Here is a 21920-nt window from a genome sequence, read left to right on the forward strand (position 1 = left end):
TGTTTCACTTATTTCCTTGAACATGTTAAGCAGAGGTTGTGTGATTGACATGGAAAAACATTTGTAAAATTTCGCAGAGAAGCCGTCCGGGCCGGGGGCTTTACCACATTTCAAAGATTTAATGGCAGTCTGGACTTCCAGTAATGAGATCGGGCCGTTTATGTCTGTTTGCTCTTCCTCAGACAAGGAAGGGAGATTGCAATTACTCAAATACTCATTTATCTTTTGGTTTTCCACGTCTACATTCTTGGAGTAGAGTTTCTCGTAAAATTCTTTAAAGAGGTCCGTTATTTTGGTTGGGTCGGAATGGGCAACTCCCAGGTGGTCAACTATGGAATTTATTGTGTTCTTTTGTAATCTAAATTTGAGGTACGCTGCCAGGCTTTTACCTGCTTTGTTTGATTCACACAGTTTGAACCTTTTCCTACTATCCAGCCATACCCCTGCCCTTTCACTTACAATTTTTTTATATTCGTATTTCTTATTGGCTAACTTATCTAGTGACTCGGTTTTCCTGTCCTGCAAGTGCTTCGTCTAGGATTGCTATTTCTTTCTCTAGATCCTCTAATTTCCCATTATGGTTCTTGTTCATGGCAGATTTAATCTTGATAATTACACCTCTAATAGTACTTTTAGTGCTTCCCACCTAGTTAAGTCGGAGGTATCACCCCTGGTATTGTGGATCAGATATTCTTTGATTGCGGTTTCAATGGTTGCTCAGTGTTGTTCGTGTACAAGAACCTCATTGTTGAGCCGCCATACTGACTGACGGGTGGATGGTTTTATGTCAGAGATGGTGAGTGTGATGCATGAGTGGTCGGACACAAGCCTTGGTTCAATAAAGGTTTCTACAATTCTGGGTATGGCGTTCTGTGTGATAAATAAATAATCAATCCGTGAGAACGAGTCGTGGGGCGAGGAGTAGAATGAGTAGTCCCTGCCAACCTTGTTTTGCAGGCGCCAAGAGTCTACCAGGTGGAATTGCTCACAAAGGTTTTTGAAGGCTCTATGAGACCTATTACTACGAAAGGGACAACGAGAGTCTCTGTCCAGGGTCGGGTCAATTGGTAGATTAAAATCCCCTGCGAGAATGTGGACTGCCAAATCTGGGATCTTTTCAATTTGTTTCGTAAGGTCTGACCAAAACTTCAAGTTGCATGTGTTAGGGGCGTATATGTTTGTAACGTAGAATTCCGTCCCATCCTTTAGGAGTTTGGTTGTCACCCATCTCCCCTTGGTGTCAGTCGTAGATGAGGAGGTCAATGTTAGATCTTTTGGAGATCAGAGTTACTACCCCATTCTTTTTCCCTACCGGATCTGAGCCCGTGACATCCCTGAAGAATTTATTTCTAAGTGTATATAGCTGCTTAGCCTCCAGTTTTGTTTCTTGAAGCAGTGCGATGTCTGCTTTCTGCCTGCGCAGATAATCTAAGATTTTTTGGCGTTTTACTGGATTGTTAAGGCCTTTGACATTGAGGGAAAGCACCTTTAGCTTCCCCATCTGCGTAACCCCCATAGGTGTGCTAACCATTGGCAATGGTGTAGACATGTTTAGAGTGTATGACTGTCAGTAGACCATTGATGTAGGTCGAAACCCTGTGTTTTGCCTTTCCCTTTTCAATCAGTGTTCCTGTTCTTATTAGGGATCCGCTGAAGTATCTCATAATGGAGTGGACTACCCCTGTTTCTGTGGGCACTAAGATAGTAACTATACTGGTTGTAAGCATGACCTTCAGCGAAGTATGTGCAATTAGACAAACCTTCCTTTTGACAGTATGTGGAAAGTGCGCATAGACTAACGACGAAATGCAACCACTACTCAAAATTAGGACATTAATCAAAAGAAAAAGATAAACCACCCCACATATACCCCAACCCCTGAACCCCCCACCCACCCCTTCCCAAAAGTATCTAGTAGGCATGGTGACTTGAGAAAAATAACAGCATTATCCTCCCATGGGTAATAATGCACTTTACAAATGTTGGAACTGGATTTCTGTACCAATCATAACAGATTATCCACAGGTTATCACAACAGGTGTGACCATAACCTGAACAAACTAATACTAGAACTCCGGACAGTGATCATGGCAGGCCAATCTAGTAATAGGTTAACATAGTACAGCAGAGTACATAACGTAACATACAGCAGCAGAATCTTGCAAAAGACTGTGTATAATAGTAGGCAATGGTTGCCATCGTACCATTTCTATATGTGATCCGTTGTAATTGACGTGTCAGTGACCGTGACAGCAGCACTATTGAGACTGACTTGAAAACATGGAAACAACAACAGCAATATGTATCCTCTCCATCGCATAGAGACCATTACCTTAATGCAAAAGTTTGTGGAGCATAGGACTCATGCAATTATTCTATAGACTGACATCCATACATCCAAACACTGGCGCACAGGTGTGCAGGACTTTAGGCAAAGATATAGTCAAAAATGAGTGTACATGATGCGTAGTAAAACAAAGGTTACTCAATGTGAGACAGGAACTGAAGCAGAGGCAGATGCCGTCGCAGGAGTAGTCGCTGAAGCTGTAGCTGAAGCGGAGGCTGAGGAGGAAGCCGGGGCATTCCCATCAGTTGGTCCGTTAGTGTCCATGTCGTGGATATCTTGGTTGCCCAGAAGCCTTTTAAGTTTTAGTGGGTCCGTGAATACCTGTGTAGTTCCATGCAATGACACTTTATATTTGGAAGGGCCAACAAATCCATATTGGTATCCTCTCGCTTGAAGTTGTGGACGGAGGGCCAGGAACGCCTTCCGTAATTCAACTGTTTCCTTGCTATAATCTTGTGAGATATAGACTTTCGTATTCCGCCCTAGGATGTGGTTGCACTTCCGGATGAATGCCAGGATCTGTTCCACGTGCTGGTATCTTAGCGGTTTACGGACGATAGGCCTGGGGCCTCTCTGATTTTTCATTATCCTGCCTGGGACATGATGGGCTCTATCAAACTCAAGCGGCTGATGAAAGGTAATATTGGTGGCCTGTGTGAACCACGTTTCTAAGATGTACGCGGGAGCTGTGAGACTCCTCCTATCCCTCCGGAATACCGAAAATTCAGAGGTTCCCCCTCCGGTTCCTATCCTCCAACTCGGACCATCTTCTCGTGGTTTGATCTGAGGCTATAGCCCATCGTTTGAGAGCTCCGCATGTTGTGGTTTGTGCATCCTCTATTTGGCTTATCCTTGACTCAGCTTCTGTAAGCCGTATATTCGTGTCTCTTATGTCCTGTTTGATGGCTACGACCTCGTCTCTGGTTGATTTTGCTAGGTCTCTTACTTCGTCTAATCTGCTCAATATCATGTCAATGGCATCACCTTTTTCCTGTCTGCCTTTAAGAGGACTTGATTGTTCAGCCTTGAGTCTCTTGAGACTCTTCGAATGCTCCTTGTCCCCCATGGTGCAACTGGAGATGGAGACGTTTGATTAGTAGATAGCACAGTCGGTTGCAATTATTATGCTTCCCACAGCTAGTGTGCGCTTGATCTGTAGTACAGTAGCAGGACTGTGTACTCACTTCGTCGCCATTTTAGACTTCACTAGGCTGTTGCGATCGCTGCTGGCACCGGTCCGGTGCACCGCTTCGAATCAGGCCACACTGTGTGCTCAGAACCTCTTTTATCTACACACTGCTGGCTGCACTGGCTGTATTGATGTGGTTGTGGTTGATTTGAGACATACAGCATGTATTAGCTGTGCTTCTTACTGCCACCTCTGTGCTGTCATCCCGTAATACCAAATGCTTATAAGGTGGGTCCATTGCATAAACAGGTCCAATGCATAATGGGACCAATGCATAGACTGTTTTCCCTGCGCTCCAAGATCAGTCCTGCGCTATGTGGAGGGTGCGCTTGCCATTTTAGGTGAGTGTGCCTGCCCCCGAGAAGGGGTTCGGTTGTAAGCTCCCCGCATAGGTCAGCTTAAATGAGACATGGTCATAGTCGACTGGGCACCGCTTAAGCCCATTGCCACTGCCTTGCTTGCTAGAAACTGACTGTTCATTATTTGCACGATATAGCTTGCGCGCTGTTTACAGGCTCGGAGAAGTAGCGCCGGCCATTTTGTATTTCGCTCCTCGTCCCGATTTCGGGATGCCGGTGTGCAGCAGGGACAGGCTGTACTCACTGTTATGGGATCAGCTTGCAAGGCGTTGTCTAGTGTCGCTTTGTGCCGGCAAATTGGTCTATTTCTCCGTCTGTTTCTTCATCTGAGCCACCGAAAGCCGCCAAAGCTGCTGCCGTCGGAGCCGCCGAGTCTCCGCCCTTATCCTGCGCCGGCTGTGGTCACGGCGTAGAATTCATGTTTAGGGCACTTCTAGGGGGTCCACACGCCTTCAAGTAGACTCCATGGATGCCCCTCACCTTCCGATCCACTTATTTGTTGTCAGAAGCAGTTTCCGACCGGTTTAAGGGGTTTCAGTCCCTTGTTCGGTATTTCGCCACGGGAGGAGATACGCACTAGGCGGCCATCTTCCTCGGCCTCCAAACCACGCCCCGTGCATGCTTCATTTCTACAGAGGTGCACAGAAATAGAGACAAGCATTTCAATGAAAGGATTTATTGAACAGTCTTCTTTCTCATGCAAGAGAGGTGAACTGCTACAATCGATAGAATGCAAAGTATAATGCGTACAGCGTAAACAGTAATATAAAATAATACTGTAATAGCATGGTCTGTTGCTATGACATGTAAACATACATACATAAATAACACAGGCTAAAATACTCAAATGGTACTTTTAAAATATGCCTACCCCAAGGTACCTAACCTAGGTCTAGTACCAGGGAAGAAGTAGGTGTTTGACTTTTAGCATAGGTTTAGTTCTGCCAAGAATTGCCAAAGGCTTGTCTAGGTTCTTATCCGCTCCATACCTTAGAATGAGAGAGGTTGGTATCTCTTTCATGGACTCGATTTCCCAACACCCTGCAAGGAGGTCTGCCACTTTGTCACAAAGATGTTGTCATCAGTGATGTCATTTGAGATGTCATCAGTGATGTCATGAGTGATGTCACTGACCATGTCATGAGTGATGTAATATGTGACGTCATCAGCAGTGCATTGCACGCGCAAGTTATAGTGAGTCCAACTAACTATAACGTGGGAATTTCAATGGTTTTATGCGAGTAAAATTTCCACCTAACTGGTGTGAAACCTATGGTTTTTTCAGTGAATTTAATAGGGTTCTTAAATGCTAATTCCTAACTATAACTGGTGTGAAACCTATGGTTTTTTCAGTAAAAAAAAAAATATATGGTGATCAAGGCCGGGGCAACCCGGTCGAAACGCGTCATGTTGTGAGAGGCTGATTAAAAGCACTTAAAAATTCGAAAACCTGTGTGTTGGTCCGTTCCTGGGGAAGTTTGCTCGCTTTTTCTGTTGCAGGAGTTGTTTATATATATATATATATATATATATAAACGCTCCAATTCCTCCCAACTTGTAGAAGAACCAAACATATATATATAACATTTCTATGGCAAAATGAAACCCCTCATTTTGTTCCTTTTCAAATTAAATGTATTAAGTATTACCACTTGATTCCAATCAAGATGACTTCAGGTGTGCCATTCTTTTGTCATAAGTAAGACTGTTAGCGTTCTAGTTGTTCTTTAGAACACTCTGAGACATTCTGTCATTGGGCTATAGTTGGGCTACATCTGGCTGATATTTGGGCTACATTTTTTTTTTGTCTCTGTTGGCCATCTTTGGGCTACATTGGGCTACATTTGGGCTCTAACATATATATAGCCCAATATATATTTTTTCAAAGTTAATTTCCGTAAAAACCACTGGAGCACATATCTTGAGACATAGCAAAGGCACATCGGGCTACCAGTCCCTACAATTTTGCCAAGTTTGGTGGAAATCCATTCAGCCATTTGGGCTAAAAGTGAGGTCGACCGCCCTATGTAAATTAACATGGGGAAAACACGTTTTTATCTCGGCCCCCGCTTGATGAATCCCCCCGAAACTTTCAGGGAAGGACCGGAGCTCCGCGAGGCAAATTTTAGGGAATTTTCAGGCAGATTCGTCAACCGGCACCAAAGTTATTCACAATAGAATTTTGATATTTTGCATTGAAAAAAATCCTAACTATAACTACCTACTGGCGACCGCCAGTAGGTAATATATATATCTCGCTTGGTGCCCAGCAGAGAAGCGTCAGAGGGACAGTTTTCCTGCTGCCACCGCTCCTGCAGCTTCGCCTTTCTACGTTCTTACTAGCCTGTTACAGACCCCCTAAATTCTGCAAGTGCTCCACACAATGGCTACTGTACAGCCCATGGAACCATTCCTAATGGAAGGTCCACCATCCGCGCAAGTGGCCAAGTGGAAAGATTGGGTGGACCGTCTGGAGACCTATTTTGCGGCAGTGGGCCTGAAAGCTGAGAGACAGCGCCCCATGTTATTGCATCTTGGTGGTTCTGCCATCCAAAAGCTCGGAAAATCATCGGTGACGGAGGCAGGTCCTCCTCATACTTACAACACGCTGAATGCAGCCCTGAAAGCGCACTTTGAGCTGCTTCCAACTCCGATTATGAACGTTTCCTACCGAGGCAAGCGAGGCAGCTCCCGGAAGAGTTAGTCGACGTGTTTTACACCAGGCGCAGAGAACTGGCACGTACATGCACGCTTCCAGATGCTAATGAGATACGGGTGCAGTTCATACAGGACTACGCATCTGTAAAATTGAGAGGACAGATACTTCAGGTCCCTGGGATGTCCATGACTGATATGTTAATGATGGGGAGGTTCAAGGAGTTATCAAAGGTGCGAGCCAATAGTGTGGAGTCGTTGGTGGATCGGATGTTTTAAGGGTCCAGCTACATTTGGACACTACCATTCAAACCGTGGCCCTTTAGCATAGAAGAGTCGCATTTCACCTACGGCCAATAGTTGAACAAGCGCTGAAGAAGATGGAATCATGGACTTAATTGAGCAAGTTGAAGGACCGGCTCCCTGGGTGTCGCCCATTGTTATGGCAAGGAAGCCTAAACAACCAGGCGGGGTGAGGATAAGTGTTGACATGAGATCACCCAATCATGCCATAAAGAGAGAACGTCATCTGACCCCCACCGCTGATGACATCATGGCCAGGTCAGCGGGTCTCGGAGGTTCTCCAAAATTGACCTACAAGCCTGATACCACCAACTTATGCTGGATCCAGAATCAAGGGCCTTAACCACCTTTTCAACACACGTGGGACTTCGACGATATATAAGCTACTCAGTTTTAGGGTCTCCAGCGCTGCTGAAATCTTTCAAGATACTATTCAAGGTATTCCAACTGACTAGAGGGGGGTTCTCAATGTCAACGATTACATTCTCTTGCATGCTTTCCCCCACCCTGGAAGAGCATTTGGACTGGTTAAGGGATATATTCCAGCACCTGCGAGACAATGGTCATACCCTTCATCGGGAAAATGTGCATTTGTCCAGGAGGAGATGGCTTTCTTTGGATATCGTTTCTCCCAACATGGGGTGTCACCAGCGCCAGCGAAGGTTCAGGACATGCAGACAGCAAAAGGCTCCTACATCTGTAACTGGAGGGAAGAGTTTCCTTGATATGGTGACCTACTGTGGGCGATTTATCCAAAACCTTACCAAGCTCACTGCTCCACTGAGGGAACTTAGGAAGTTCACTGCTACCTGGGAATGGGGCCCCTGCCAAGAGAAGGCCTCCCACGAAACAATAACGCAGTGTCCGCTGACACTACATTAGTGTACTTTGACCCAGCCAAAGAGTCAGAACTGTCCGTTGATGCCAACCCCATTGGTCTTGGCGCAGTACTATCACAAAAGCAATAAGATGGGAAGTGGGCGACAGTAACCTATGCAAGCCATGCCCTGACAGACACCAAGCAAAAGTATTTGCATATAGAAAAGGAAGCGATTGCTGTCCACTGGGGATGCCAGCATTTCCGCTTATTTCTTTATGGGTAACTGTTCATCGTACACACGGATCATAAACCATTGATAACATTATTCATGGGAGCCTCCTTGAAACCTCCACCAAGGATCGAAAAATGGATCCTCCAGCTACAGGAATACCACTTCCAGGTGATGTATCACCCTGGTGCACAGAATCCGCTGACTTCTTGTCACACATGCAAGACCAGCCACTGATGAAGAACAATCAGCGGCGGAGGAGGTGGAAGAATATGGGAAGGTGTAAAAGGAGCGATCCCGGCCCTGACCTATATCACTTGAGGAGATCGTGACAGCCACAAGAGAGGACAAGTGTCTCCAGATGGCCATCGCTGTGGTGGCCTGGGGAAATATGCAGCAAAACAGAGAAAGCTTGCACTACGCTGATCGTGCTACATAAAGTCAGAGGAGATATGGCCTTGTCTGTTGAAAACTGCCTGATGAGAGGTTCCAGTTTCGTGATCTGCAAAATGCTGCATCGACGAGTGGTCGATTTGGCCCTCATAGCGCACCAAGTAATTGTGAAGATGAATTCCCATCTGCGCTGTAAGTTATGGTTTCCCTGCTTTGACGACCTTGTGGAGCAAACGGTTCTTGACTGTGTTTTCTGTCAAGCAACTGGCCCAGCTGAACCCCCAGTGCCAATTGTCACTGAAGATATACCACCACATCCGTGGCACCGGGCGAGCACAGATTTTGGGATTCTCCCCGATGGGAGACCCATGCTGGTGGTGATAGATGACTTCTCGAAATATCCAGAGGTGGAGATCTTAGAGCCTACATAGTCTATACCATTACTGAAAAAAATCATGGCCACTCATGGACTACTCCTAGAGCTACGGACAGATAATGTTCCCCTTTTCTCCAGTCATTAAGTGGCAGAATATTTGCAGTTGAGAGGAGTGTCATCAGAAAATCACGGCAAGATGGCCTCAAGCCAACGGGGAAGCTGGACGCTTCATGCGCACTCTCAACAAAGTGCTTTGCATTGCAGTGGCTCGTGGTCACAACTTGGAGAGTGCCCTATACACTTTTCTAAGAGAATACTGGCTTACTCCTCACTCCACGACTCCAGTCAGCCCTGGATCACTCTGCATACAAAGAGCAGTGGGAGATATGTTTCCTCAGGTGATGCAACCAACTGACCTACAGCTGCAAGTGCCGGAAAGACTAGACCAGTGACAAACTTAGAATGACAAGGTGTCCAGAACACGAAGAGCCAAGGAAAGACAACTAGCTGAGGGAGACCTTGTGTTGGTAAAGAACTGCAATCCAAGAGGAAAGTTCACTCTGCTGTTTGAACTAGATGCGTGGACTGTTCAAGGAATAAAGGGATCTATAGTACCTGCCGAAAGAGCTTGATAGACCATCACCAGAAATGTCTCCTGGTTTGAGGTGTCGACCTCCTGTGAACTCGGATGTGAAAGCTCCATCGGAGGGGGAGACCTTTCACATTGAATAAGGTGGTGTCATGCCATCAGTACCCTGTGAAGGAGTTCCTTGCTCTCCTGCAAAGGAGGACCTAGGAACTTATGGATTTCCCAGCGCTCTACACAGTCCTCTGGTGGTGTTGGACACCCTGTGTGGTCCAGTAGACAGTCAGCTGTCCAGCGAGAGCGGTGGAGCAGGTGGTACAGATCTTGAAGGCCGTTGAGGGAGTGGGTGGTACCACCTCAGACCGAGGCCAGTAGTTTCTTCTCGTCTGAGAGATTGTCTTGTAATGACATTGGTTCAGCAACGATTTCTCTCTCTCTCTTTCGCTCTCGCTCTCGCTCTCTCTCTCTCTCTCTCTCTGTGCTACTTTTGCATCAGCACTCCACTGTGTTTTCAAATGATTTTGTTGACATAATTTTATTGATTGTGTTGTTTTTGGTTTTCATTTTGAACAAAAGAGGAATGTTATTTTGTGATGGACCACACCATTTAATGGTCCACCAGTGGGTGGATCCTATATTCTACAGCCCATCCTGCGTGTTTGAGGGACAGCCCATTAAAAGGAAGGGCCAGATTTAAGCAATTCGGCACCACCCCAATGTTCTACTGGTGTGCATGTCATTTTCTGTCCAACATACTGTGCACCCACCCCATGCAACCGGTATGTGCACACAACCATTACACCAGACGGCGACTCATTGTAAAGTGCAAAATTGATCTTATTACCCCTTTCATTCTGTTTTTCCAGATTTTGAGAAACGGTCATGCAGTCCACAAAGTTCTAGGTGTGATTCTCACTTTTGGTAACTACATGAATGGCGGAATTCGATCAAGGGGACAGGCAGATGGCTTCACCTTGGATTTTCTTCCCAAACTCAATGACGTTAAAAGCACAGTAAGTAGTAGCTTGTTGTAGTTCATATTTGACAAAGCTGATAATTCAGAATAGGAAAATACAATTTCAAATTTGTGATCAATAACAAAGTACTTGCAAGTGTCAGCAGGAAACTCTTCAGACTGGAAGATGCAACTTTCCAGAACCAGCAGCTAATGTAAGAAATTGGCATATTAATTGAGAGGGTGAGAACCCACCTCAAGTAATAACAATATTTGCAGGGTGAACAACGAACATCACTAAAACTTGATGGCTTTGCACAAAACAGACTGGCTTAACTTAGAAGCAATGTGTAAAGTATTTATGCAGCACTCAAACAGTAACATACTGAAAACACAAGAAAAATCCCAAACCAGTTTAGAAACAGAGTAAATTTTTATGAATACAATGTGGCCAAAATAATAAGAAGCCGCAATCGGTATAACCAGAGATATTTATAAGGATGCTTTCAAAGTTTGAATTAAAAACAGCACCAAAAAGAACAAAGGGCCAACCGCGGATTTCTGGTTGAAGTCCAAAGTTGAGCTTGACCATAATGGAGTGAGCGTCCGATACAGGGACCGGGTTCATCCCAGTGGAAAGTTTACCTTCTGACTTAGAAACTTTTATGGAGGAAAAATGGACATTGATGTGTTGTGGGCAAGCTGAATGCTGGATCTACAGCAAGGCTCGAAAGAGGATTGCTGAAGAGTGGTGTTCTGATGCAGTCTTCAATGAATGTGGTAAAGCATCTCAGATTGGGTGAAGTCTGTGTCAAGAAAGGTCTCGATAATTGGCTTCAGTTCAGTGTCTCTTGGTGAAGCCCCAGTACTCAAACATTTCTGGAAGGGGGCAAACCAGCAAGCTGAGGCTGACTGGTGATTAAATGTCTGCAGCTTCACCAATGATGCCTCATCTGTCAGTTCTTCAGGCAGAAAGATAGCGATCTTGGGATTGGAGATTTGCAGGGAGTAAACTCTTGACACCAGTCAAGGAATCAGAACTTGGGAAGCACCACTTGGGGTTAGGACTCACTCAAACAGAGGACAGTAGCAGTGTGCAGGGCAGGTCCGGTTGACACTGGTTAGCGGGACAGTTGCCAGGAACGGGCCTCTGGTAGCTTGTACATGTAGCTCAAACTGGAGGCCAGCCACTCATACTTGATGTCATTTCTGGAGTGCATGGTTCAAGATTAGCAGGTCCAGCCTTCTGTAATGTTTTTCAGAACACAGGACTGTCCTTTTTCTGATTCTGATTATTCCCAAGTCCAGGCGAGTTTGGATGAGAAGTTCTGGGACTGCCTTTTTCCTGTGGTGGAAGGCAATCTTTTGTCCACCATCTAAACCAGTTCTGGTCTGTTCCTCCCCTCCCTTTGTGTTTGCTGCCAGTCTGATTAGAGACCAAGGGAAGGCAGGCTTAGGTGTGAGATTATTCTGCCGGTGATAAGGTAGGCATCTTTTGGACCTCAGAAAGGTGCTGGGCACAGCCCCAAGGCCATCCTAACACCAGGACACTCTAGCTGGAGTAGCTGTTTACGCTATATCAAATCCTTTCATTTCATCCTGTCAAGGCAGGAATCCCCTCTCCCCACTCATGGAGCCCTTTTGTACACTTCCTGGGAACAAAACACTTCTCACCACAAAGGAGCCATTTGGGGTCAGGTGACGGCTGGACACTGGTAGGGAAGCCTTTTCGTTGTAGACAGGAAAATGACAACTTTCTAGAAGTGTACTTTCAAAAATAGTAATCTAAAATCTGACTTGACCATTAAGTTGGATTTTAAATTTTTATCAAAATTAGTCCTTGAACCATTTTTCTAACTAATCCTATAATGGATTTAGCACTTGTTCAATGTAATTTTGTGAAGCAGTGTGTTAGCCTTTGTGAAAGTCAACCGTGCCACAGTGAAAAACAATGTTGGAGCTTATTCAGTGCCATCATATGTAAAATATTAAATATGCATGCCCCATCTTTTTGAAAATCAAGTACCCTGTCAATGAGCTTTTAGGGACTACCTTGGAGGTGGCATTTGAATGTTAAAAAGGAAGTGTTAGGCCTGGCAAACTTTTTTTGCCAGTTCGCAATTCCAGTTTTCAACTGTACAAAGAGACTGCAATGGCAGTTTTTGGTAGGTGTCCTAATGAGTGCTGCAGCCCACTAGCAGCATTTTATTTACGAGCCGTAGGTACATGCTGTACTGTATACTAAGTGTACAGAGTCCTATGGGCAGTAAAAACTGGTTTAGCAAAAGAAGGGAAAATTATTTGGAGGAGTACCATGCAAAATAAGGTAATTTCTAGCAATCGGGATTCTGTTTGGTCCACCTAATTAGGTTCAGCTTCAACCCACTTAACCTTGTTTTTTAAATCCCACAATTGATGAAGAGTCCGTGGATACACCTATAAATTATGGAATGCAAACGACTGTAAGAGGCAGCTTCCAAAATCTCAGGTAATTATGGTTTGTATAGAAGAGGCTGTTTCTTAAAACCACCAATTCATTGTATGTGGGATCCACCTAATAGAAGTGCAACAGCCAGTTAATGAAAGTGGAGGGGGGACCACCGTGGTGTGCAGATGTACCACCATCTGCAAGATCCAGGCCCCCACCATCATCAGGTTAAGATTTTATGGCAACGAGACAGAAGCAAAGGTTCTAACTCATTGGAAGAAACGGCTTCACAAACCACCAGTTGGTTAAGAACCTATTGGGGTTTTCCCATAACAGCTGAAGTGCAACTCTGACCGGGGAGATATCGTTTCTCAAAGCTAATTAAATTATGGTTTAGATTTTGAAGCTACCCAGGAAAGATGTAGGGCCAAACCACTGCATGAGAGTGCAGTGGAGTATTTGTAAAACCTTTGGAGTCTTTAGCAAAGGTAGAGGAGACATCGACTTTGAAATCACAGTTGCCCTGGCTCTGGGATGCAGTGGAGTGATGGAGGGGTTAAACAACAGAGATGGGTCTCAAAGTTCTAGGCAATTAGAGGCAGGAAGTCTGCCTAATGCTAATAAAGGCCCAAATGCAAAATAATTGTCTTCCCTTCTGTGCCCTGAAAATATCACCAGTGCTGGGGGAATAAAAAACAGTTTGTGAGGGAGATAGGGACTATAGGGGAGTAAAATTGTATATTATCTCATTTACAGTAAAGGAATAGGTTACCTCCTAACCAGTGAGGGTGCCAGCATTCACCATGTCGTCCCTCAGGGAGATGTAATGTGTAATCAAAGTGGGGAAACAGATTATGGTGCTTTCAGTGATGAGTAGCAAATATGTGTGCTGTTAAAGGGACATTAGTTTCGACCAGTTTGTTCCCTCCTAGTGAAGCTTTTACTAATTTGGTTTTTGTTGGACGATCAATCACCTTTTTATGTAAAAATGCTCCCCAAGTAATTCCTGAAGCCATTCAGGTCCTACAGCGTCTCGTCCTGACTAAGAGCAGAACCTGAAAGTAAGGCGTTGGAAAATAGCAAGTCTGCAAGTTTATTATCTTTTCCAAACAGTCAACAATTCAATAATTGCACTCAAAATGTGCACAACAAGTTGGTGAAGATGCTGTTCTTAATGTCTTCCCCATTACAGAATTTTCAAAGACAGCCTCATTTATTATAGGATTACGTTTATTCATGTTGCTTCTGTACTGCAGTTGGAAAAAAAAAACCCTCATTGGATTCTTCAACGCAGAATTTCCCCCAGGTGCCGGTTTTAATCCGGAGATTTTTCAGCAGTATCTCTGCGCGCTGGGGGGTGGTGTCAGTGGAGCCATATAAGCCCCTCCCAGAGCGCGGAGGTCATTTGTTTTCTTTTCTGCGCTGCAATGTGGATCCAAGAGAAATGGTTCTTCAGACTTCTTTTGTTTTTTTGGCCTTTTTGATGCATTAAACAGTGTGCGGATGCGTTCGGGCTTCAAGGGCTGCAAGACTTGTATGTGACAGATGTCGGTGACGGATCCACATGCCGTTTACATGTGGTGCTAGGGAGCGCACCACGACTCCGAGGAGTGCTATGCCTGTAGAAGACTGAGCCCAAGTTCTTGCTGGAATGCCGGATGAAGTTGCTGTCGGCTCGGAGTTGATACCCTTCGTGTGCTGGGGTTCCTGCTTGGGGCAGATCGTGAAGCTGTTCCCGTGGATACCTTTCGCCCTCAACAGATAAGCATAAGAAGTCTAAGTCAGAGAGGCAGTTGTCCTCGCGTAGCCGTTATGCTGGGGCCTGTTCCTCCTGGTCTTTAACTGGGACAGCTCCACAGAGGTCCACCCCCTCCTAGCCATCATTTCCTGATGAAGGAGCGACTAGGGCCAAATGGAAGCTTACTATCGAGCTTTACACGCCAGCTTTGAGTTGACCCCTCTCTCTGGCGCGCCTTTGAGCTCTCAGAGGTGAGACGGGACTCTGATCGGGAGCTCGCCGGTGGGTGTGCCCTCTGCACCGATTGAGTGCCCTGGCACCATATCTGGAGTTGCTGCAACATCAGGAAACAGTCCAGTGGGTCTTTCAGTTGACACATCAGAGTGCAGCCCAGTTACGACGTCAAGAAACAGTCCTGTGGGGATTCCTGTGATGTCACTGGCATCCGCAGCAGAGGACGTGTCTCCACCTCAACGGGTTCCACGCCGCAATCACCCATTGCAGTTGAAGTCGATATGACAGCCGTCCTGACACCGTTATTGCTGAGTCACCCTTGGTGGTGGATGTCGAGACAGCACCGTCTCAATGTTTTTCGGCGCCGGATACACCTTTTCCATTTCCTCTACAAATAGAGGATGGGGTCACTGCTGTTTCCAATTCCCCAGTGTTGCAAGAGGATTCTGCACATACTGGTGGAGTTGAGCATTTGGATGCACATGGCCAGCCTCACGCAGTAGGTTCTTTGGGCTTTGGAGGGCACTTTCGTCTAAAACTGTCCCTTACCTCTGATTTACTGTCACCCCCCCAGATTGGCAACAGAGGCTAGTGCGGCTTTTGCTAGGGAAATTAGCAATTCAGAAAAGGGGGTGTGATGGACAGAGTATCTGAATTAAACAGAACACTCATACCCAGTCCAAAGATCAGGGCTTGATCCATCACCGTTTTTTAGCTCACGGCACCATCCCAGCTCAGAACCTGGCTACATGCAAATTAGTCTGTCCCTGGCCCAGTGCATCATGGGAACAGGGCAGACCAAACTACCAAGCCAATTCTTATACTGGGAAGGAAACAAGCTTCCGGTTTCTGGCATTACAGCCGTCTTCGGCCTGGCTTGCTTGAATCCTGATGGTGCAATGAGCAAGGGACTCACATCTGAGTATACCTTTCCACGCTTATGGTGGACAAAACGATTCGGAAAAGGGGATGGTGATGGACAGAGTACCTGAATTAAACAGAACACTCATACCCAGTCAACAGATCAGGGCTTGATCCATCACCGTTTTTTAGCTCACTGCACCATCCCAGCTCAGAACCTGGCTACATGCAAATTAGTCTGTCCCTGGCCCAGTGCATCATGGGAACAGGGCAGACCAAACTACCAAGCCAATTCTTATACTGGGAAGGAAACAAGCTACCGGGGACCGGTTTCTGACATTACAGCCGTCTTCGGCCCGGCTTGCTTGAATCCTGATGGTGCAATGAGCAAGGGACTCACATCTGAGTATACCCTTCCATGCTTATGGTGGACAAAAAGATTCAAAAAAGGGGGTGGTGATGGGCAGAGTATCTGTTCATCACCACCCCCCTTCTGAATCGTTTTTGGCCACTATAGGTGTGGCAGGGTATGCTCAGACATGAGTCCCTTGCTCACTGCACCATCAGGATTCAAGCAAGCCGGGCCGACAATGGCTGAAATGCCAGAAACCGGTCCCTGGAAGCTTGTCTCCTTTCTGGTGAAGAATTGGCTTGGTAGTTTGGTCTGCCCTGTTCCCTTGAGCACTGGGCCAGGGACAGACTAATTTGCATATAACCGGGTTCTGAGCTGGGATGGTGCAGTGAGCTAAATAACGGTGATGGATCAAGCCCTGATCTTTGGACTGGGTAAGAGTGGTTTGCTTAATTCAGACACTCTGTTCATCACCACACCCCTTCTGAAGGGAAATTAGCAAGGCTGCTGACATTTTAAAATTCAAGCCTCCTGTTGTGTCTCTGCCTTCATATCCCTTATAGAATCCGCTCCATCAAGGTAGCACTAATGTTGAGCCTTTAGTGCCCTTCGGAAAGTTGTTAAACAACATCCTTCTGGGGACTTGGTCAAGACCCTCATCAGGAGATTCTGTGGAGCGTGCCATTGCACACCGTCATCGACTTGTTCCAAAAGATCCTGTCTGTCTGTCCCTACACCCTAGGGCTCAAGGGCTGCATGTATAAGCAGCTTCGCCTTACAGCATTTGGATACCCCTTCATTGTTTCCACTGACCAAGGAATCCCGGTGGTTGGAGACATGTGGCCGAAATTTTTCGTCCACTACCTCGGCCCTCAGATTTTTAAAGATATCCTGCGTGTTCGGACGAGCCTCTTTTGCCCTCTGCAATTCTCTGGTCAGTCTCCGTCCTTCTCTTCCTAAAGGACCTAGAGATGACCTCATTCAGCTAATCTAGGGTGGATGTGAATTGGTCAAATTTTCTATTAAGTCGGCCATGGACTCAGTAGATTCAGTGGGTAGAGCTATCGCTTGATCAGTAGCTCTGAGAGGACCTGTTGGGTTGCATGATGGCAGTTTCCCGGACAATGTTCAGGAGAGTCTTGAAGACTTACCCTTTGACAGGATTAATCTAATCCTTTTGATAGCCATGCTGATTCTGCAGTCCAGTGCCTCATGGTTGGCGATCTCTAATTGGACATTACTCTAGTTAATTCTTTTTGCAGTGGTCCTTTTGTTACAGACTTTATTGAACTAATGGTAGTTAGTGTTCGCACTACTCTTCTACTATGTAAGGTCTTCAGTCTCTGGGTTTGAAACTTTTAATTCCCAGATGGCTTGTACAGCTGTTTTACCTTTGTTTTCCATTTTCTCTCCCTAAGAGCTAGTCTCAAGAGATGATCCTCCTTTCTCCTTTTTATGGGGATGTGAAATACCCTATGTGGGGTATTAGTTGGTTGTTTTTATAGCTACTATAGAGTGCCACATTAGGGATTCTTCCTGGGTGGTATATTTCCTTTTTGAGGATCCAGCTATGTCCTCCTCGGATTGTTGTCTTCCTGCAATACCCTCCAGAGGGTCCCATTGTATTTTCACAATGCAGGCCTCTGGCAATATGCTTTTGCTTATTTAACGCTTATTTGTTAGAGGAACTTTGCAACTGCACAAGTCCACAAGATTTAACCTGATCTATTTTAGAGTTTACATTTTTTGCATTTGTGGAATGAGTTTTGCTTTTACAAGGTACAATAACTTCTTAGTAATGGTTCCTGCCTCTGATAATGCAAAGCCATCCATAGCATTGTTCGAACCTTGCCACGGCTGCCTTCTTTGAGGAGTGCTACCATATGAATACCATTCAAGCATTTTAGCTGTGATTTCTCCCTAGGTCGTAAGCCAGTGGCTCTTGGGAGCATGTTTGTTTTCTTCCACTTCACAAATAATATCCGTTTGTGTTTCTGTTCTGGCACGGTATATTGGCAGACCAGGGGTTCCTACTGGTCCAACTTGCAGCCAAAATGTTTGGCTGTGCTTGGTTTTTGTAGTCTCTTCTATTCTACAATCTCTTGGGCGAGGAAGTGCATATGTTTTTCCCCTTACCCTCTTAGTATGGACTCATGCCTGGTTTCCCTTGTTTCCAATTAGATCTAGGCCCGAAGCGGTTAGTCGTGCACAATGTCTAGTGCTCTGTGTTGCACAGACACTTCCCATGTAGGGGCTCAGATCCCTCTACTGATGGCTTCTGGCCAGACATGATCTTTGGGAGTCTCAAGTTCTCAATTTAGAAGTATATATCGCTATATCTCTATCTCAAATATATGCACAAAAAACAAGCAGAGCACTCTGGGTAGTTCTCAAGTTTAGGTGGAAAGCAGCTCCTGTATAGAGCACTCTCAACACCAGTGACACTCTAGATCTGCTCACCTCAAATGTCTGCTTCTCTGTGAAAGTCTTTAAGCATGAGATTAGCACAGTGCCATCCACTCTGAGATAGAAAGGGACAAACTATTTTACCATTTCTACAGCAAAGTCTTTAGGCATAGAACTAGCACAGTGCCGTCCATGCCAAGCTGTAAAATGACAAAAGCCAATTACCACTCCAGGCACAGTATTACAGCTTTGAATTGGTAAAATACCAACCAAGCCAACCTGAAATGAGTAAAAGCAACCCCTAAAAGGTGTTTCGCTCTACTTAGAGCTCTTCAGAGAGGTATAGGTTTGTTCAGACTCAAGGAGCACCAAGTATAAGTCAAAACAATACCCTTTCAGGCATAAAGTGACGCATAAATATGCAAAAAAGAAGCAGAGAACTCTGGATAGTTATCAAGTTTAGATGGAAAGTAGCTCCTGTATGGAGCACTCTCAACACCAGCGACACTTAAGACCTGCTCACATCAAATGTAAGCTTTTCTATCAAAGTCTTCAAGCATAGGATTAGCACAGTGCCATCCACACAGAGATAGAAAGGGACAAGGTCTTTTACCATTTCTGCAGCAAAGTCTTTAAGCATAGGACTAGCACAGTGCTGTCCATGCCGAGCTGTAAAATGACAAAAGCCAATTACCACAACAGGCACAGTATTATAGCTTTGTGTTGGTAAAATACCAACCAAGCCAACCACGCATAATTGATGCATTACTCTATGCCTGAAAGAGTATTGCTTTGATATATGTATATGTGCTGCTGTGGTTATGTTGTCCTCTCTCACAGATGCCGCTGGTACCTGTTGTAAGCAAAGCTGTACTTTTATTGGAACTGCACTTTGTGCGTCCCTTGTTCTCTCTCAGTTTAGAGAACAAAAAGAAGAGGGAACATGGTCTTTCTTGTTCTAGTATTTTCAGTTTATTTAGCCACAAGTTGCGTCTCCTCTCTCTCTCTTTCCTAATGAAAGTGAGCTCATTATTAAATGTCCAGCTTCTGTCGGTGAAGGAAGTGACCAGACTAGGGCCACCCAGGTCTCTACTGACCACCTCTCAGCCGTCCATGCTAAATGAAGAGTTAAACAGTGGAGAATATACACCAATAATTATGTATTATATATCAATCAATCAAATAAGCTTTAGTCAAATTCATACATGAATCATAAAAGCTACGTTATTACATACATAGAAAAATGATTAAAACCAGCATAAAAGGTAAACCTGGTTTAAAAAGCTTGAGAAAAAAAAACGACAGTACATAGGTGAAAAAAGCAGTAACAATAATCTGGTGCATACTCAGTTGCAATCCTAAGTATGGGCTGTAGCTGCTTCCTGCAGTTAATAACGGCCCACTGAAATCGAGACATTACAGCACATATATAGATGTTAGATCGCATTTGCGGGTACAGAAAAGCTGGTCGGCATTGTACAAAGCCCAATTGCAGTAACAAGGGTTTTATGTGTTTTTCCTCGTCTAGGAAAAATGTTTACAACAGTGCTCTGCAAAGAGATGTCACAGGTACATTTCCCCAGGTCAGATGACCAGTTGTTAATAGTGGGGAAGCTTATTAAATGGTGGAAGATATCCAGGCGATAATGGGTCAGCAGAAACCTGTGGCGCACATTAAACACATTGGCTAACAAGAATTGCATATTAAAACTGGTCCATATCATCTGAATTCTTAGGACAGAAGGTTTAAGAACTTCAGATGCTAGTCTTGTTTCCTCTAGTAATGATAAACATTTATTTTTGAGTACTTTGCGTTAAACAAGATTCAAACTCTCGGGATGGCCAAAGTACTCAGAATGGCCAATGTTTGCCAGAAAATTGTGAATAAATTTGAGCCAGGGGATTTTAGGAGCAGACTAGGATCTAAGAAAATCACGTATGATCGATTGGTTAAGGATAGTATGTTCCGATGTCCAAATTTGTTGCCTTAATAAAACTGTCTGTAACCTAATCAGGTCTGCAATGTAAGCAGCTCTTAATTCTGTGTGGCAAACATAGGTTGCACTACTTTTAGGAACTGCAAAAAGATTTCTTATAAAAGCATTTTCTTCTAGTTGAAGGCCATTAATCTGTCCATCGCCCCATAATTCAGATCCATTCATAGCCGTGGGTCTGTATTTAGCCTTCGAGATGGTTCACATTTCCCTCAGATGTTTAATTTCATGTGTATTAGCAAACTGCAGCAGGGCCGTTGTGGTTTTAACAAATTGGAGTTGCCTGGATTTAATAGCCTGTTGCCACTTCCCAAAATGACTAGAACCTATTCCCAAATAAGAAAAAGTAGTTGTATGCTGGATTTTTTCACCCTCTATAAAAATGTCACAACAGAGTGAGATCGAGCGCCCCATATTTGTGGAGAAGGTTTTGCCGATGTTGATTTTCAGGCCATGGTTCTGTATAAAATTGGCAAATTCATCAACTAGATGCTGAATTCCAATGGGGGTACTAGCCATTAAAACTGCGTCTTCAGCGTAAAAGTGTGCCGGAATTGGGATGAAGGCCAATATGGGGTAGGTCAGCAAACCTGCTTGCCAAGGTGTTACTTACACTGTTAATATAAAGATTAAACCGGAAGGGGGCAAGTACGCAACCTTGTTGGGCCAGTCTTCTAATGTTAAATGGCTGAGTACGATGGCCTTTAAGGACGTGGTGTACTCTGCCCTGACCTAACGCGTATAGGTCTCTAAGGAAGTTTACGATTATATGATCTACTCCCAGTAAATCATAATAAGCCATCATTTTTCGTGGACCACAAAATCAAAGGCAGAAGATAAGTCCACAAACACTAAAAACAGATTTCCATCCCTAATGTCTGTGTATTTACCAAAAATAAAAAAACATGTTAACACCTTAGCTGCGGCGCAAATATCCCTCCCCAGTGCTGCGCTGTCCATTGGAACTAGTGCTGAATGGACGTCCAATGGTCGTGCGCAGCACTTGGGAGGTAGCGCTCGTGACGACCGTTGGCCGTCGGCAGCGCTTAAGAGGTTAATGGCCGGTTCTATAATCCCCAAGCCAGTTCTAAAGCCATACTGCAGGTCCGAGAGAATGTTATTAAATTCTGCCCAGTCCTGCAGACGATCCAAGAGAATGCACCCTGCCACCTTCACAAAGGAGTCTGGAAGGGAAATTGACCTACATTGTGCTGGACTGTTACGATCACCCTTCTTATTTATTGGGATGATTACTGACTCAGGACAGGTTTGCAGAAAACCCTTTTCGAGACAGGCTCTGAAAAGCAAGGTAATGATGGGTCCCCAGTGGTCGATGTTGGACTTAAACAAATCAATGCGGATCCCATCAGGCCCAGGGCATTTGCCACCCTTGCTTGTCTTTAATGCGACAACTACTTAATCAAGAGTAAAAACTGAATAATTCCTTAAATTACAGGGTGAGGTGATAACAGTCACGCTGGAGGAGGGTGCAGTGGTCGGGGGAGTCACAATGATATTCATAGGGGAATATAGATCTTTGACGGGGGCTAGCCAAGCAGCCTTTGTAATGGCTATCTCAGCTCGGGGCAATCCCCAGGGTCATAAGAAGGAGAATTAATAATGCACTAGAACATAGTATTGTTATTAACAATACTGGCTTCAAGTAGGCAATTCCAAGTGTCTACCTTTAAGATT

The 21920-nt window shown here is 45.0% G+C and overlaps 1 protein-coding gene across 1 annotated transcript in view; it reads left to right on the forward strand.

Annotated features, from left to right (window-relative positions):
* The window catches only part of LOC147708863 (uncharacterized), a 678829-nt gene that overhangs the window by 436845 nt on the left and 220064 nt on the right, over positions 1 to 21920 (forward strand). Inside the window, 1 exon segment of the mRNA XM_086925788.1 lies at positions 10124 to 10270. Within this exon segment, the coding sequence (XP_086781914.1) occupies positions 10124 to 10270 (147 nt within the window).

This window comes from Lissotriton vulgaris, chromosome 6 (genome assembly GCF_964263255.1).
Source record: "Lissotriton vulgaris chromosome 6, aLisVul1.2, whole genome shotgun sequence".
Lineage (NCBI taxonomy): Eukaryota > Metazoa > Chordata > Amphibia > Caudata > Salamandridae > Lissotriton > Lissotriton vulgaris.